The sequence below is a fragment of the Adiantum capillus-veneris genome, chromosome 7 (assembly GCF_014529385.1).
Source record: "Adiantum capillus-veneris isolate H3 chromosome 7, ASM1452938v2, whole genome shotgun sequence".
NCBI lineage: Eukaryota > Viridiplantae > Streptophyta > Polypodiopsida > Polypodiales > Pteridaceae > Adiantum > Adiantum capillus-veneris.
This window is the reverse complement of record NC_140937.1, coordinates 44,461,113-44,480,326: the sequence shown is the minus strand read 5'-3', so window position 1 is coordinate 44,480,326 and position 19,214 is coordinate 44,461,113. Positions and strand designations below refer to the sequence as shown.

The 19,214-nt window shown below is 44.5% G+C and overlaps 1 protein-coding gene across 6 annotated transcripts in view; it reads left to right on the top strand.

Moving 5' to 3' along the window:
* The window catches only part of LOC147453769 (Polynucleotidyl transferase, ribonuclease H-like superfamily protein), a 138,891-nt gene that overhangs the window by 56,304 nt on the left and 63,373 nt on the right, over window positions 1-19,214 (top strand). For all 6 annotated transcript variants that reach the window (XM_086515862.1, XM_086515861.1, XM_086515859.1 and 3 more), the window contains 4 exons: window positions 2,969-3,056; window positions 3,167-3,348; window positions 4,422-4,554; window positions 4,621-4,760. In XM_086515862.1, coding sequence (XP_086371988.1) covers window positions 2,969-3,056; window positions 3,167-3,348; window positions 4,422-4,554; window positions 4,621-4,760 — 543 coding nt within the window. The remainder of the gene's footprint in view (window positions 1-2,968; window positions 3,057-3,166; window positions 3,349-4,421; window positions 4,555-4,620; window positions 4,761-19,214) is intronic.

The following is a 19,214-nucleotide window of genomic DNA, read 5'->3' as shown; positions in this document are numbered from 1 at the left end:
ACAAGAGGGGAGTTACTCCGCTTCTTTGTCGACAGATGCCTTGATTTTTGTATACTAGAGTCACTGATGTCTCTTTGAGCTTCAGGGATACTGAGAGCTGACAGTATTTTGCTGTATGACTTTATGAAATGGAATTCCGGAATTTATGAAACTGACTTGTCCTTGACTTGTATAAGTGCAGGAACTGAAAGAGGAGATGAGTGCAGCATTTTGGTCTGAATGATCGCGAATAGACATGGTTGCAATAGGATTTAGTCAATCGGGCATCTATGAGGTCCTGAGTGGATCTAGATGCAATTGCTAACTGCATTGCCGATAAATCATGGTCTAAGATCCGAATGAATGTTGAATGTCATGTGATGTCCTGTGATGTCGAGTGATGTCTTGTGATGTCGTGTGATGTGACTGTCAATTGGTACATGTGCTAGATGTGTGTTCCTAGTGCGTAGGTACTAACAGTCAGTGTCTGCTAAGACGGTTTATGGCCTCTGTCTGGTTTGCAGGCGTAATCGAGGGCGATTACAATGCTTTCAAGAGGGGGGTATGTCTCAAATTGGTGACGTGCCTGCCCAGTGCACTCACACACACCCCGGGTGCACCCACAGTTGGCTGGCTGCTACGGACAGAATGTTGACTTGGCATGGTGACATGGCTGGCTGTACGGCAGCCCGGAAATTACGAAAAGCTGACAAGTGGCCTGCTGTACGGAATCCCCGCGTTTTGTGGCGCTTTTTTAGGGGCGCTGACGTGGCAGCGCTGGCAGCCTTTGGGCGATGCTTTTTGGCTGTTGGAAGCTTTTGGAATTGCTTTATTTCCTACATTAAGCAAGAGAGAGTAACTTTTCTGCTTTATTAAAAGCTTGAGAGAGAAAAGTTGAAAATTGCTTTATTTTCTTTAAGCTTTTGATTTTCAGCTTTTAGGACAGTTTTTGGGGCTCTGCTTTTGGCATCCCTTGTACCTTTAAATAAGCTGTCAGTGCTTCTCACAACTCAGAGCATTTGGACGCAGTGTCTGAGTGTGAGCGCCTGCCCACACTCTTGTACTTTGAACTCAGATTAATACAAAAAGAAATACCGAAAGGGGCGCCAGACTTTGGGGCCAATATCTCTAGGCATGGAACTCCGTCGGGCCAGTGTCAAATTAAATTGTGAACTGTGAATTGTTTTGAAGTGGTTATTTGGTGCTGTCGTGGTAGATTCTTGACTTGGAGTGTCCAAGTCTGTTACATCAAGCCTTTGTTTTTTCAGCAAACAGAAGGTTTTTGGTGCCAAAGAGTGCAGCAAAACTGGGCTGCAAATTGACGTGCTTTTATGCAGCAGGAGGGCAGCGCTCAACTTGTGGACCCCGGATCTTGCCACCAACTACCCAGCCTGGGCATCCAGTGTCTTGCCAGCGAAGTTCCTCTTCAGATCTACAGATTTCAGCGATACACACTTGCTATTTTTTCTCAGTTTTCAGCATGCTGAAGGCTGTGCACACAGAGTTAAACCCTCCCTACACCCCCTGCATCGTTTCGGACTCTGCCGGGAGCGTACGAGCACGCTGAGAATCGCTGGATGGCAGCGTTTTCATCACCTCATAGTTGTGTTTTTGGGTGAACAGCAGACACTTGGCTTCTGTTTTTCACAGAGGATGAAGTTACCTCCTGCCAGGACACCATCAGATGGTGGTCCGTGCAGTCTCTTAGTGACTGCTGCAATACACAGTATCTTCGACATCGGCTTGATCATCTACGGGCATACGATCCTTGGGAGATCCATTCATTCCAGCCATCGTTCAACGGTTGCACACTCCAGAGGGGGTGGTGACTTTTGGTGTGCTATGGATACACCTATGAACTCATCAGAGGAGTTCACACGAGATATGGCCATGCTCATGGTATATGGAATTCCGACATTCCCAAAGAGGACACCACCATCTTGGGTGGATAGACACTTATTACTTGACCTCGACATGTCAGATCACTTGCTTACATAGGAGCATCTAATGGACTTACAGAGAGGATCTTAGATCTCTTCCTGGACAGGTTCATTGCTTGGATCTACAGACTGGAGTGGGACTTCAGTTCTTTGGACTCTCTTGGAGAGTTTACCCGCGAGATGCGGGAGATCATGCATCATTATGCAACTACATCCGGAGTCACCCAGAGCTTGGCTTGGATGGTAGTGCAGTTGCTTGGATCCATAGACTGGAGTGGGACTTTAGTTCTTTGGACTCTCTTGGAGAGTTTACCCGCGAGATGCGGGAGATCATGCATCATTACGCAACTACATCCGGAGTCACCCAGAGCTTGGCTTGGATGGTAGTGCAATTGCTCTTCTACACTCCTGATCATTTGGATTGCTACCTTCAGAGTTACTTACACTCACCCTCGGTAACCTTACAAGTTACAACAAACTCATCCCCCGACCTGGGCAATAGCCCACTCCCAGCTCATTCACATTGAGAGTTACACCAGTCAAATACCACGTCCATGCAAGCACAAAACCTCATGCATTGACAGTACCAAGACGAGGCACATATTATACACGGCACGTGTTCATGCCCTTTCTATTGTTAGGAATAAGTACTATAGCCCCCTCACATGCTATAGAGATCAATGACTTATCACCGCATCAGACGTGGAAACAGCCGACTGGTGCATTAGCATATGGAGTAGAATGGGGAGACCTCTGTAGTGTTGCATGTACCGCTCTTTTCAAGATAAACTAAAACAAAAGGCCCTGTTGAACACAAGGTATTTGACCTCTTTACTTGTCCAGGTGTTCACATCTGTCTTAGGGATAAATCTATTGCAATCTAGAAGCTCTTGGCCCCAACTTAGTCACTATAATTGATCAATAATTGATTGACCTTCAATCAGGTGGATATGCTACTCCAAAATATTATAGTCTCACAATCAACACGAGATGCTGTTGTGTTTGATTATGTCTTTTTGAGTCTATTGATAGAAGCTTTTTTCCTCTAGGTGATGCTCGCTGTGGAAGACAATAATGTTGAGAAGGTTGCAGAGTTAAGTGAGCACTTCCACCTTGATGTTTTTCCAATCAGTCCTGGTATAGATTATTCTTTCAATTATACAAAAATTCTGAAGAAAATTCATCATCTAATTTCCTGTTTTCTAACTCGACGTTATGAAATTTCCTTTTTGTTTTGGCATATATAGAAATTAGCAACAGAAGATCTCAATATTTACAACTGGAAAATGTGATGTGCAAGGACAATGTTTATTGGATTGACACACATGAGGGATTACAGTTTGCTGAAAGAGCACTATTTGGTGTCAAGCTAGTAGGCATTGATTGTGAATGGAAACCAGACTCTATCAAAGGAGTGAGACGTAACAAGGTAATTTCCCCTTATCTTTGTTGTCAGAAGGAGCAATACCGTGAAGAGTGCTTGGCTGTAGCAAGAGATGTCGATGAGAGGCCTCTTGTATTTAATTGCAATCACATGCATATGTATATACTCTGTAGTTCGTCCTTTGGCTAGACAACAAGCCTATGGATGAGTGCATGCATTCATCATGTTGGCGTTGTCTATTTCATTTGCCTATTTACTTAATATTGTAGGCCACATAATGAAAAAGAGGAAGTCACTAAGTTAAACCATATCAATGATAATTCACAAGTACTCAAACGTGGAGTGGCTGGTTTTTGGGCAGTGCAGCAGGCACATATACACAAAGGCCCCATGTAAAAAATAATCAAACGAAAAGTGCTATGATGATAGCAAGATCCTCACAGAGCTGCACTGCATTTGGAGATATATCATGTCATCATGTCAGTACAGGGGTTGCATCCATTTACAATTTCATGAGAACAGGTGTGTGAAGAAAGCTTGTGAGATCATAAAGCAAACGAGTACGGCCGGCCGCCTTTGGCAGCCTCTCTCTCTTTTTCTCTCTCCCTCTTTATCGCGTGCACAGGGGTTTCTCAAGGTTTTGAAATTTAGCCTTCATGTGGCAGATTTCGACACGTGTAAAGGGCTCCCCCTTCCGCCATATTATGTTAGTTTAGATCGTTTATTTTAGATGGGAACCATCAGAAAGGGGATCTCCTCTTTCTGGTGCCTTGTACGACTCTTTTGAGTACAAGGTGCAATTCATTTTTCCTAGAGCTTTTAAAGAAGACACATGGAAAGCAAAGTTTTTCTAGAATACGGCCCATCAAACTTTTTTACTGCATGGCAATGTTACAAAGAGGCAGTTTCCATTGCTTGTGCTTCCTCTCTCTCTGCTCCTTTACAGAAAGTGGAAGCTCTTTTGAACATGATTAACAGCTCTTAACTTTTTAAGGACACCATCTTCATGCACAGCTGTTCTTAAATAAGTCTCTTCCAGACATGGCTTGTTCTTAATCAGCTTTTCTTGTATAATTTCTGCCTCATTCTCGATGTTAAATGTTCTGATTTTGCTACAGGTTTCCATATTGCAAGCTGCATCCTCGGAGCTGGTGCTTGTACTTGACCTTATCTCTCTCTCGAACAAATGTCGAAGCTCACTTAACAATTTTATCAGATATTTGTTCCATGCCACAGATATAGTGAAGCTGGGTATGTCCTATTCTGAACTTGTGATTCTTAGGGTAAATAAATAGACTCACAACAGGATTTTATTAGGTTATGCTATTCACAACGATATGGAAAGGCTTTCTCGTTCCTTCATGGAGATAGATGCATTCAGGCTCTGTGAATCTATAGTGGATTTGCAAGCAGTCTTTGGTAGACAAATCAAGGGTGGTCTTTCAGGCCTTGCAAAGGTATGCATGTAGTTAATAAAGCAGCTGCATAATTTTTTCTGTTAATCAGTAAACCATTTTAGTTTCAGGTAAAGACCCCACACCTCATTTTTCTTTTAAGTAAGAGAAAGATAGAAAGAAAGCTTTATACACCTAGATGGATCCAGGAGAAACTTTGGTAACGTCGTCATACGAGTGTGTCCTTTGACTCTCCAGAAAAAAGGACAAAATGTACAGAAAAGAAAGTAAAATATGCTAGACTGGAGGGTGGAGGTAGTACATACATGTGTGTGGGTGATGATAATTATTTGGATATGAAGCTATATGCTAAGTAGCTAGCTCCTAAACTGGGGATGTAGGATATCATGCATGGCTGGTATGGGGTGAAGAGTCCACAAAGGATGGAGGCAGGATCTGAGAAAGCCTACTCCACCCTCACCTGTATGGCCTGATGTCCTGCCCGGATTTCTCTGATTTCCCTCTGATTCATACTCGTGGCTCAGTACCTAATTGCCCGGGCCCACCTGCGAGACCAAGCGATTTCTGCCTTCTGTATTGTGACTCCTCTTTGAGTGGTAAGGGGGGATGCAGGAGTAGCTTTTTGGAAGAAATCTGTGAGCTGCAATTATCGTCCTCCTCTAAAGGTAGTGGTGACTAGAGGAGTGACTCTCTGTCTCTCTGTACCTGAAGTAATGATCGTCCCAATTGTCTCTGATCTCGACTCTGCTAGATCTTTGAGTGGGGCTGTCCTGTAAACAAAGCAGCGTACTGGCTCCCTATGCTTCCCTAAGCTGACGACGTTAGTGGGGATGTCGTGGTATTTAGTCAATACTATGCATGATGGAGCTGATGGTTATATTGTCTTGTGGGTGACTACCATAGGTCTATACCTTGCACTTTCCTTTAAGGGTGAATCTGGGCTTATCCTTGATTCATCTAGGTATATTTTTTAGTCGTATTGCGGACATATTTCACATTGTGAAGTTTTCGTCCGAGTTACGACTAGTTGATATTGTGCTAATTCTTTCTATCTTTTGTGGTGCGTATGCCCTATCAACTACCTCATTTTTGTGCTAATTTTTTCGATTTAATGCTTCTTTTAGTGCTAGGCTTCATTATGGCTGAGTCTGCCCTTGATCTCCGGAGTCATGACAGAAACTCAGTACGCTGACCTTTGTGTTGATGTATGCTCATGTGTGTGTGTGTGTGTGTGTGTGTTGTGTGTTGTGTTTGGGAGCATATGTTAGTACCTAGTTCTACACCCACTATTGGGCACTGAGGACGTTAGTGGGGATGTCGTGGTATTTAGTCATTACTATGCATTATGGAGCTGATGGTTATATTGTCTTGTGGGTGACTACCATAGGTCTATACCTTGCACTTTCCTTTAAGGGTGCACCTGCAAACAAACACTCAGAGATCAAAACATGCAAAATGTTACCTGTGAAGTCTCGAAACCTGGAATGCAACTTGGTTCTCGAAAACCAACTCCCCGGAAGAGATCTCTTCGGAAAGAACCCTCTCTTCCAATCCTACACATAGGAGAGGTGTCTTCTCGGGTTCCATGTAAATCGGCCCCGTCTACAATATCTATGGGCTGAAACAGAGAAAAACAGCAGCTTGTCGCGATGGAAGTTCCATAGGCACTTCCACACAATGGAACTTGCCTACTCGGTCCTGGCGACATCTGATGCACTTGGGGCAGCCATGGGAATTACCGGCGCGGTATCATCTTGGCGGCTGAAACCTGCAGCAGCATGGGCTGAACTCTAGGGCTTGCCTTTCTTGTAACTGAGAGTGAGAGAGAGTTCGCTTTTATAGCTCCTGGCAGCCAGCAGGAATAGAAGGGGGCCATCCTGGAAAAAATAGGGTAGAGAAGGGGGCGGCTAGGGCTAGAGAAAGAGAGAGAGAGATCGCTTTGTTCGTGCTAAAAAAGGTGGGCGCCCTCGATTTTTGCTGCTTATTTTATCTGCCAGCTGCCCACTGGTCATTGTTAAAAATGATACAAACCTGCCAAAAACTCAAGAAAACCTTATAGGCTGAATATAATGCTCACACACTCACAACCCTCGCGTCCTTGGATGGAGTCTCATGTAGAGATGGAATGCTAACATAGACTTCTTTACGGAAAAGCATCTACTTTCCCAAAAAGCAACACGCTTTCTTAGAAAGCCACTGTATTTCCTCAAAGTTTCCTCTGAACCCATCTTCATTCAAGTGCTTGCTCATTTCTTGTGCACAATTCCAACTTTGTTCGGAATACCTCTTGACTATGGAATATTCCCTTTTTGATGCTCCCATCACTCAGTGCCCACCATGTGAAGCATCAGGAATGCCCATCACCTAGTCCTTTTGCACCGAACTTACGGTACAATCTCCTTCGCGATGCTCTTTGCCACCCATCCCATGACGCATCAGAGATGTCTGTTTCAGATAGTCAAATACTTCTTCCGGATGCTCCTTGTTGCCCATCCGATGTGACGCATTAGAAGTATTCGTCCTTGGTGGCCCTACAAATATTCCTGTTCATAGTGCTCCTGTCATTACTCTGAATGACGCACTAGAAATATGTGTACTCAGAAGTGAGAAAAACCCTCTCACTTATAATTCCACTAATTCATTAGAATTACATTCTCTAGTGTCTCAAGCAAGAAAACGCTCTCTTATAAATATAATAATTTATTTAGAATTATATTTCCTTTAGATAAAGCCAACTTAGCAACATGCCCTCTCAACGCTAGGGATGCAGGAGCTTGGACGGCCTCAATCTCTAGCCTGTGTGACGATACTCGTCGTCCGATCACCATTCGGGCACCGTGTGACTGGCCTTTCAATAAATTCGTCGTCCAACATTGTCAAGAAGTGATCCCTTTAGTACATCTTCAGTGGAAGAGGTTGTCTAGGTGCAACCCACGTCTCTCTAATATAGAGTTGCTAGAGATCTTGTTAAGGATTTGATTTCTCTCATTGTGTGAGGGATGGATGATTGGTGTTTCGTAGTCATATCGGAAGGGTGGCAGATCTCAATATGATGGCCATGTGTTGAAACCATCGAGTCACTTGACAAGTCGGTAAAATCATTGCAACAACATTGAACCACACTGAAAACAACAAAGTGAATGTGAAGTAGAGTGGTGGAGTTCCACTCTTTGAAATACAAGCCCCTCAACTTGGTGCTTCATGCAGTATTTCTTTATTTTGTTGTTGAACTAGTGTGGTTGCAACTCCTTAGTGTGACCACACACATGCTTTCAATACAACAACTGAATCCTATGGATGAGCTGAGAGGTAGGAGGGAGAGCTGAGAGGGAGGGGGAGAGGCAAAGGACAAGGGGCGCTGTCACAAAGTGATGACGTGTCTGCCCGAGAGCATGCGGGAAACCCTAACCCTGACTGCTATTGAAAACCCTAATTCTGGAAACCCTAACCTTAAAACCTGCAAACCCTAAAATCTGCCAAAAACCCTAAAAACAGCAGAAACCCTAACCCTAACCCTAATCCTAAAAGGGTAGCAGGCTGAAATCCAGTGAAACGTGCTGGCATGCTGACGTGGCATCATACGGCAGGGCCCGAAATTTGCGCTGACTGAATTTGCGGCAGTTCTTCAGCTGCTTTTGCTCTACGCAATTTCATGAGAAAGAGAGAGAGAGTACTTTGCTTTTATTTTTATTAAAGCTCCAGAGAGAGCTTGTGTGTGAGTGGGATAAAGTTTGCTTTTGATCTGAAGCTTTTGGGGCTCTGCTTTTGGCATCCCTTGTAATTTAAATAGGTGGTGAGGGCTCACACTCTGTAGAGCATCTGGACGCAGAGTCTTAGAGTGAAACCCTAACCACTCTCTTGTACTTTGAACACTGATTAATACATAAAGAAATACCGAAAGGGGCGCCAGTCTTTGGGGCCAATATCTCTAGGCACGGAACTCACCGGGCCAGTGCAAATCTATTGTGAACTGTGAACTGTTTTGAAGTGGTTATTTGGTGCTGTCGTGATTGATTCTTAACTTGGAGTGTCCAAGTCTGTTACAGGCGCTATAGAACCTAGGGATGAGGTGAGAACTTTGGAAAGGGAGGGTGAGAGACAGGTAGTTTGTGGTAGGAAGCGTTGTGGCCCTGCTACATATACTATTTTCAAATGAATTCTTGATTCTTGGAGCACTCGTTTTCTTCGAACCCGAAATTGGCAAAATATATGAGCGAGACTTCTTTTCAGGAAGTGCATGCGCAGTGGCAGAAAACCACAACACCACCCCGGAAACCCGCTCTCAAGAAACCTTCTGATCACAAGCAATATTCAGAGAAGGAATTAGAAGAGGTGGTTGATGCACGGATTGCTCAGCTTTTTGACGCGCAGAAGAAAGCCAAAAAGCACGGCAAAAAGCAAAAGAAAGGCACTGACTTCCCGGGTTATTTAGGTCATCAGTCGACATTTGATAAAGCAAAGAAACAGAAGAAGCGTGTTCGAGCGAAGAAGAAAGAAAAGGCAAAAAGTGAAGCAGGAAACATCTCTTCGGAAAGGGTAAGAAAAGGCAAAGAAGTTTAAATCTCGCCCAGTGAGTGACAGTTCTACATAGGACTCGTTTACAGACAGTTCAAAGTCTGATGACGGCAAATTTTATGCGAACAAGAAGAATTTTTATAAAGCCTACCAGTATGACTTTCTGGAAGATAAAAGCAAGAAAGTCCGAGAGTTTAAGGGAGGTGGACAGTCGATCAAATTTGACACTTTTTCATGATACAAAGATGCTTCCAAGGCTTTGTCTTTTATACAACAGTTTGACATCGCTTTCGCGGGAGGACGCTACTCAGAGCACTCCAAGATTCGGAGAGCTACCTCTTACTTAAGGGGAATGCTCGAACTTGGTGGTCCACGCTTCTTTTAAACAAGACTGCGCCAGTTAAATGGCTGAAATTTAAGAAGCTTTTTATTTCTTCTTGGCTGACGCAAGAGTATGAACGCGATATACGAGCTGCTTGGAACCATCTTCGGATGACCAAGAGAGATACAATGGATGCTTACTGTGAGAGATTCTCGAGCTCTTTTCTACCCGCCTCTTCATTCAAGAAGATCTCGTTCAGAAAATAGATTGAGCGGTTCACCTTGGGTCTGCCTACAGAGATCCGAGATCACTGCTTGGAACAGAAGTCAGCTTCTATTCAGGGGTTGATGAGTCATGCGAAGCGGGGCTTTGCCATTCACATTGGCAGTCTGACCTACCCCACCGATGAGGTCATGACACAACGAGCCGAACAGACTTCAGGGAATGAAAGTAGAAAGACAAAGAGCAACCCAGAGAAGAAGGATGCACGACCCAAGCTTACTCCTCAGGAGAGAGCTCGCTTCATCAGGGAGGGGAAGTGCTTTGGATGCGGGGAACATGGACATATCTCCGCGAAGTGCCCTAAAAAGGCATAGAAAGAATTAAATGATAAGGACGACGATAGGCCTGAGAGTTCGAGAGCAGCTGAGGAACGTGGAAGAAAAGGCAAGATGAAAACAGGACTGGTTCCAAATTGTGTGGGTACCAATCCCAACACCATGAACGAGAGTACAGAACTTTGTCGAGCTTGGGGCAAAGTGAAAGATCAAGAGGCCTTGATCTTCTCTGATGAAGGAGCCAAGGCCAACTTCATTTCGCCGGGAATTGGCGGCGCGGCTCGAGATCACTTTCGATCGGATGGGACCACTTGTGGAGGCAGTTCTAGCGGCACCCGGCAGGGACGTAGCCATTACACCTGTCATTGGCAAACTTCGGTTGCATTGTCAGGGGTATTTGGGCCATGAGGACTTTTTCATAATGCCTTTGGAATGTTGTGATGTTCTCTTAGGGATTCCTTGGTACCACAAGAACAACGCCGTGGTCGATTATCGGGCGAGGAAAGCGGCATTGACTAAAGAGAAGGGCAGAACCATTGTATCGGCTTCGGACATTTCTAAATTAATGAAATCCAGTCTGTTTGTTCACTCGATCTTTATGAAAGAATTGAGCGATAAGGATAGGACAAATATGTCTAAACTTGATAAAGAAGGCCAAGCTTTTCTCCACTCTCACGCCGATTGCTTCTCAGAGGGCCTACTAGGCGAGTTACCACCTGCTCGTTCTGAAGATCATACCATTGATCTGATACCTGGAAGCACACCACCAAACCGGCCACCTTACCGTGTGAGCCGAGCACTGAACGAAGAGATTATGAACCAAGTGAAAGACCTCTTGGAAAAGGGTCTTGTCCAACCTAGTACGTCACCGTATTGCTCTCCGGTGTTGCTGGTTTTGAAGAAAGACGGATGTTGGAGAATGTGCATCGATTATAGATTTCTCAACAAAATCACCATCAAGAACAGGTTTCCCATTCCTAGGATTGATGATATACTCGACAGACTACAGGGATCCTCCTGCTTTAGCACTGCTTTAGCAGGATTGATTTGAAAAGTGGATATCATCAGATCAGAATCGTGCCGAGAGACGTCTACAAGACGTGCTTTTCAGACGACTTTTGGGTTATTTGAGTTTTTGGTGATACCTTTTGGCTTAACCAATGCTCCTGCGACATTTAACCAGATGATGGACATGATTTTTCGAGAGTACAGGCTATTTATTGGCACTTTCTTTGACGATATCATTGTTTTCTCCAAGAATGAGGCAGAACACAAAGATCATCTGCTTCAGGTCTTTCAGGCATTACGAGATCACAAGTTAGTGATTAATGCAAAGAAAAGTAAATTTTCCCTACTAGAGATACACTTTTTGCGACACATTGTCTCAGCAGCAGGAGGGCAAATGGATCTCGCCAAGATAGAGACTATCTTTGATTGGCCTGATTTGAAGAATGTCCATGAAGTTAGAAGCTTCTTGGGACTGTGTTCGTACTACAGGCGGTTCATTCGAAAGTTTGCATAGGTTGCTTCCCCTTTGCATATCTTGACACAGAAAGGAGTCCCTTTCTCGTGGGGATCCACAGAGGTGACTGTCTTTCAGACATTGAAAGAGAAATTGACTACGGGACTGGTTTTGACTTTGCCGGACTTGTAGAAGTCATTTGAAGTATATTGTGATGCTTGTGGTCGTAGTCTGGGTGTGGTCTTGATGCAAGAAGGCCATGTCATTGCTTACGAGAGCCGATTGTTCTCAAGGCCGGAGATGACAACAGGGATTTATGAGAAAGAGCTTTTGGCGGTTATCCATGCTCTTACTCAGTGGGGGCATTACCTACTCGAAGCAGATTTTACTGTCTTTACAGACCATCAAAGTTTGCGCTACTTCTTGTCAAAGAAGCAGCTTTTGGAAAAGTAGATGCGGTGGGCAAACATCTTGTCACAGTTTCACTTCCAGATTATCCATGTGCAGGGACATATTAATGTGGTGGGAGATGCTTTGTGTCGGAAGCCGTTGGTTCTGGCTATTTCCGCGATACATCATAGGAGCTTCGAGGATATGATGGACTAGTATGCCACAGATACAGATTTTGCAGACGTTTTCACACGGATACGGGATGGGGAGACAGTAGCGGGATATTCCATTCGGGATAGCTACTTGATGAGAAAAACCATGTTGTGCGTTACACAGCCGTTGAGGGAAAAGGTTATGACTGAATGCCACTGTCCACCTTTTACGGGTCACCGCGGCATTGCTACCACTATGAAAGGGTTAGAGAGATACTTCTTTTGGCCAAGACTCAAGAAGGATGTGGAAGAGTTTGTGCACAGTTGCTTAGTATGCCAGAATGTTAAGTTTGACAGGCATAAAGCACAGGGATTGTTATAGCCTTTACCCATACCTACCTTCCCTTGGGAAAGTATTGCTATGGATTTCGTTTTTGATCTTGCGAGAACACAGAGTGGTCATGATGGTATCTGGACTACTATTACCAGATTTAGCAAACATGCTCATTTCATTCTAGTGAAGAAGACTGTCAAGCCGGATCACTTAGCGAGACTATTTGTGGCCCAGATCTTCAGATTACATGGCATGCCTGAGACGATTGTCTTCGATAGGGACCCCAGTTTCACAAGTTTGTTTTGGAAGGCAATTTGGGAGAACATTGGCACGCAGTTGCAGTTCTTGTCATCGTTCCACCCGCAGATTGATGGGCAATTTGAGATTGCCAATTCAGTGGTTTTAGATTTATTGAAGCCTTATATCTCGGATGAGAAGACTCAATGGGAAAAGTACTTACCTTTGGTGGAATTTGCCTACAATAATACGATACACTCTTTGATGGGAAGGCGCCAATTGAGATTGTTGAAGGTGCTGCGAAGGTTCCACCCTTCCTACTTCGAAAAAAGATAAGATTTTTGATAATACGCGATTACTTAGATACTACGGCTTTTGCCAAGGTTCGCGAGACTTTGCAGAAGTCTCAAGAAACAGGCAGAGATCGCCATCGTCGCGTCGCGACTTGAAATTGAAGGAGGATGATTGGGTGCTCTTACGTTTTGAGAAGGCATGCTGAGAAAAAAAAGGGAAAGGAGAAAAGACTTTTTCCAAGACAAGCTTAAAATACATACTATACGACCTTTCCAGATCACTGAAAAAAGATAAATGAAATGTCCCTTTCCCTTTCGCCTGAAATTGCCTTACTTTTTTTGTGCATTTCATGAACCTTTTTGAACCTTTGAAAGGTGATCTGCCTGATCCTGATGAGCAACCCGAAGTGGAAGAAAATGAGGAGATCCTTGTTCCTGAACAGATTTTGGCACATAAGGATACGAAGAATAAAGGTAAAGTCCGAAGGCGGTTCGTGGTTAAGTTCAAGAACTATCCTGCATTGGATGCGAAGTGGATGGAGGAGGAGGACCTAGCAGATACTCTTAGATTGTGAAACTTTACCTCGAGGCTTTTGGTTTAGCATAGTCTACTCCAAATGGAATCCAGAATTCAGCTTGGCCGGAGATCTGGTGCAATGGGATGCACAAGAGGGGAGTCACTCCGCTCCTTTGTCAACAGATGTCTTGATTTAGATACTAGAGTCACTGATGTCTCTTCGAGCTTCAAGGATACTAAAAGCTGACAGTATTCTGCTGTATGACTTTATGAAATGGAATTCCTGATTATGATACTGATTTGTTCTTGACTTCTTTTACGTGCAGGAACTGATAGACGAAATGATTGCAGCATTTCGGTCTGATTGATCTCGAATAGACATGGTTGCAATAGGGGTTAGTCAATCAGACATCGATGAGGTCCTGATTGGATGTAGATGGGATTGCTAGCTACATTGCCGATAAATCATGGTCTAAGATCCGAATGAATGTTGAATGTCATGTGATGTCCTATGATGTCGTGTGATGTGACTGTCGATTGGTACATGTGCTAGATGTGTGTTTCTAGTACGTAGGTACTAACAGACTATAGTCAGTGTCTGCTAAGACGGTTTATGGATTCTGTCTGTTTTGCAGGCGTAATCGAGGGCGATTACATGCTTTCAAGAGGGGGGTATGTCACAAAGTGATGACGTGTCTGCCCGAGAGCAAAAACCCGAACCTTGACTGTTGTTGAAAACCCTAATTCTAGAAACCTTAAACCTAAAACCTGCAAACCCTAAAATCTGCCAAAAACCCTAAAAACAGCAGAAGCCCTAACCCTAACTCTAATCCTAATCCTAAAAGTACAGCAGGCTTAAATTCCGTGAAATGCACTAGCATGCTAATGTGGCATCGTACGGCAGGGCCGAAATTTGCGATGGCTGAATTTACGGTAGTTTTTCAGTTGCTTTTGCTCTATGCAATTTCATGAGAAAGAGAGAGAGAGTACTTTGCTTTTATTTTTATTAAAGCTCCAGAGAGAGCTTGTGTGTGAGAGGGATAAAGTTTGCTTTTGATCTAAAGCTTTTGGGGCTCTGCTTTTGGCATCCCCTGTAATTTAAATAGGTGGTGAGGGTTCACACTCTGTAGAGCATCTGGACGCAGAGTCTTAGAGTGAAACCCTAACCACTCTCTTGTACTTTGAACACTGATTAATACATAAAGAAATACCGAAAGGGGCGCCAGTCTTTGGGGCCAATATCTCTAGGCACGGAACTCCACCGGGCCAGTGCAAATCTATTGTGAACTGTGAACTGTTTTGAAGTGGTTATTTGGTGCTGTCGTGATTGATTCTTAACTTGGAGTGTCCAAGTCTATTACAGGCGCTATAGAACCTAGGGATGAGGTGAGAACTTTGGAAAGGGAGGGTGAGAGACAGGTAGTTTGTGGTAGGAAGTGTTGTGGCCCTGTTACATACACTATTTTCAAATGAATTCTTGATTCTTGATGCACTCGTTTTCTTCGAATCCAAGTGGGCCACCGATTATATTTCCTGCAGATAGAGAATTCAAACACACACGCCAAAGAGAGTGTGTGTATACTAGGGCAGGTTCAAATTACACTGGGGAGGTTCAAATTACGTAGCGCAACATACTAGGGAAACTTTACAGTTAGGAACGTATAGTGATAGTTACCAGGTAAACTTTACTTCTATGGGACTGATTTAGATGGGTCTACTTATATGTGGCCATGAGTTCATTGGGACATAGTTATCTTGCCTTGAGAGGAAGGAGGTTGGGGGATTGTTGATTACAGAAATGCAGAGCAAGGCATTGCTTGCCTAGCTCATAGTACGCGGAGTGTTTCCAGGGATTGAGCCTTGGAGGCAATTTTTGTATCGTGGTTTGGCGTGTGCCTCTACTTGTTTTGGGTCCATGGACAACGATGGTGCTTGGCGCTTGACCATCCGTTTTATTTTTACAAATGTACCTTTGGATATGTCACATTTGTCACAATTTATGTGCTACTTGTTGAGGATTTGGATGGATTTGGGTCTGGCATTGATTTGACATAGACCTTGTTGTTTAGAGGAGACCACTTATTTGGAATGTGTTTGTCACAGGTTCTGAGGGGTGACAACTAGGAGAGAGGATGCACATTGATTGGGCTAGATGGGAGGATGGTCTAGCACTATTCTTACTTCATTGGCCACATGCTTCCTTGGTTGGTGCAGAGGTCATTGGAGCTACCAAAGGGATCAAGAGAGGGATAGCAACACGTATAGGAGAGATTGATGCAGCCATTTCTGCTGAATGGCATGTATGCATGTTTCAGTCTCAGGTTTCACTATGCTCCATCATTAGACTGAAACGTTTCTTGGTGAAACACCACATTTCGAGCGTGAAACGTTTCAGCCCTGGAGCCTTTCATAGTGACGCTAGGATCAACAATTAGATGCTCATTGGCAGCATGTTGGAGTGGGGTGTTAAAGTTTAGGCATCTTTAAGTGAACTGCCGAGTGTGAACCCAATATCTATTTTGGCTTTTAGGGATTTATTTCACTTATTTGTCAAAGTCTGGGTAGGGCAATTTACTGAGGTTTCTATATAAGAAACCCTCAATCCCCCATTGTATTATCATATGTTATCTCATTGCCTTGGTTGATTGGTTCAATGATGGGATGGATTCCGCGATCAGGAGGGAACACATTCCCTTATAGTTAAAGATCTAGAGAACTACAAAAAGTATGGGGATAATGTGGTAAAGGGGAAGATGATTTTTGAAATCACCTAAATACCTCCTTTAATAGACCTTCCTAATGCCACCCTAGTGTTTGACAAGAAGGTGACTAAAGTGCGACTAGCCATGGAGTAGTAGGAATCTATGAATACCTGAATGGAAGAGTCAAGACATATTTTTGATGCCTAGCACCATTTGCCTTTGAGCTAGGCATAAAAAAGACTCTGTACTTGTTCTCATATGAATCAACTGTTATCAGAGAAAGGTTTTCTCATAGCTACGATATCTTAAGGTAAGGATTTCTTCAATTGAGTGAGAATCATGGGGGCAAAGCCATTAAGTGGTTGTTTTTTCATGGACATAGCTCACATTGGGTGAACCACGTATATCGTGTGCTCTCTCTCTCTCTCTCTCTCTCTCTCTCTCTTCTTTATTATGTCTCTTGTTTGTGAAATTATCTCTCTCCATTAAATAAAACACTGTTGACCCTGTTTTCACAGCAGATGAGGCACCGCTTCAAAGGTTGTGGATTTGGTAGGGATGGCCTTCTTTGGTTGTTGGGGCACCTCTTTCCTTTTTTGAGAACACTGTATCCCTTGGGAGGAGGGTCATTTGAGGGCACAATGCCCAGCTCATCGTCCGCGTTAGTTGGAGGTATGGCACAATCAACTCGTCTCTCCAACCTTTCAGCGACGGTTTTGGTCATGCATTTGGAGCATCAGGATCGATCGCCAAGTATGCTATATCATGTGGATGATTGTGCATGCAAGATTGCTTGTTGCCACTTGGGCTGAGATCACCGGTCATGATTAGACTTGCTAGAGATGAGTCCTTGAGGCACTCTTTGTCACCAAATTTCATTTTTGGTCTACTAAAATGATTTTCTCTCTTTAGAATTGGCCATTTTGGTGAGAATAAAAATCATTATAAGGGCTAATAATGTAAAATGGGTAGTAAAATGTATTCTAAGGCTTGAGAGTTCGAGAAGGTGAATGCATTTTATAGAAGTGCTAAAGGAATTCGATAAGGATTCAACTCGGATTTTACGGGACGAAAATGTGATATTTACGAATCCAAAAGAGTCCAAAACGGATCTGGAAAGCCTCCGAGCCAAAGTCTTCAATATTTCACACATACAAACCTAAAGCTATGTGGAGATAAGGAATGTGGTCCACAAGCCTCCCATCCAAGAGAGAAGGTAAACAGAGTATTTCTAAAAGTAGAAAACTACTTCTAAAGGATCTAATGTAGCGCGGATAATGTGTCGTGCTCTCTACAGTGGGTGGTCCTCAGTGCAATGTGCGTGACAATCTCACTCAACAGACTGAATCTCCCTCACACAGACTAAACAGAAAGGAAACAAAAGACGTCAACAGAGCTCACAAAGACACAACAGCAGACCAGAACATATGACTCAACTATCTCAAAGACTGCTACAAACTCTGGCGTGGCAGCACACTCAGCTCCAGCCCAAGACTCACAGGTACAATGGGGGTGTCGAGGCTCAGATGTGCAAGCATGGTGAAGACGTGCTCTGTGTATAGACTCACTGCTCTCGAGAACGATGTTGGAACAAAGGTGAAGAAGATGATCCCGATGACCCACCGCTACTACTCCTATGTACCACCATAAAGAGCCACCAACGGCTCATAAATGTCAGCCATGTGGTGACTTGGCCACGAGGTCCACTAGACCACAGTCGATACCTGCCACGTGTCACCCCTAGCCTAGAGGGTCCGTCCAGTGTGAACCAGACCAACTGTACTAACTGTGTCCTGTGAAAGTGACACTGTAGCTTGCTACAGGTTGCCCGCCACAAGACCGCTCACCGTCTCCGTGAGAGGAAATAGGACAGCGAGCACGGGCTTTTGACAAGTACCGCTCGGTTTCATCTACTTGGATAGGCTCCTTGGTAAACAAGAAGCCTAAGAACCAACCGTTCAAGAAGTGGACTTGGACGACAAGAACCGAGAATTGGATGAATAAATATATCCCAGCGGCTGACTTCGGCTCAGTACGCTACCACGCATGGGACAAGTGGGACGAGAGGCATTCGTGCCTGGCGTTGGAGCCCTATGAAGAGGCCGGCTATGAACAAACACGTGGATACCTGCTGCAGCTCAATAGGAGCACTGTAGTCACTAGGAAGGAGGAGAGAATGCTGGCTCTCGCGAGAGTAGGTGGGCTCAAACTGGCTGATAGTTATATGCGTAGACACAGCATTTGCCCGCTGTGCTCCCAGTTAGAGGGTCGTTCGCTTTCGCATTTGCTGATGAGGTGTCTTGCGGCAGATGATTCTAGGGGGAGGTGGCTAGACCAATTCAACTCCACCTTCAACGCTCTCGACCCTTCGTTGGACCCTGAAGAAAGGACCGTTATCCTCCTTGGTGGGGAGGCTCGCGGGAAGCGGCTGCCGTTCTGGGTACGCCGTGATCCGCACTTGATGGACGGAACTGCAGGGCACGTGCCTGTGGCGAAGTTCCTCGGTGAAGTTGTACCCCGGTATTTAGGTGCTCTGCATAGGCGGATGGGGAGATAATGCTCCCCTTCCTGTGCCGTTATTTGAATCCGATCCCTTCCGAGGGAAATGACGTAATTCTCCCCAAGCAAAGCCAGATGAGCTACGAGAGCACCCAAGTGCCATTCCCCCCCGGGGGGGTCAACTTTACCTAAAAGGGGTTGGGAAATGCATAATGGGAGACATTACCAGCCTCAGCGGACGCCACCTGTGAGCTGACGCCCTTCCAAGCGGGTATGGCATTTCCTAGGGGAAAACCGTCGGGTTTCAAAGGCAGTTTAGTGAGGTGAGCGATAAGTTACCCGGAGGAGGCAACTCCAAAGGGAAGACCGAAGCAAGTCCCGCAGTACCTGGGCCTCTGAACAGAGGTACTTGGTCGCTGTCACGCCCACTGAAATGGGTCTCTCAAGGGAAAAGTCATCGCCCTAAGAGTGTAGATAATTCTGGCCTCCCGAGTCCAGAGGAAACTAGTGACAAAA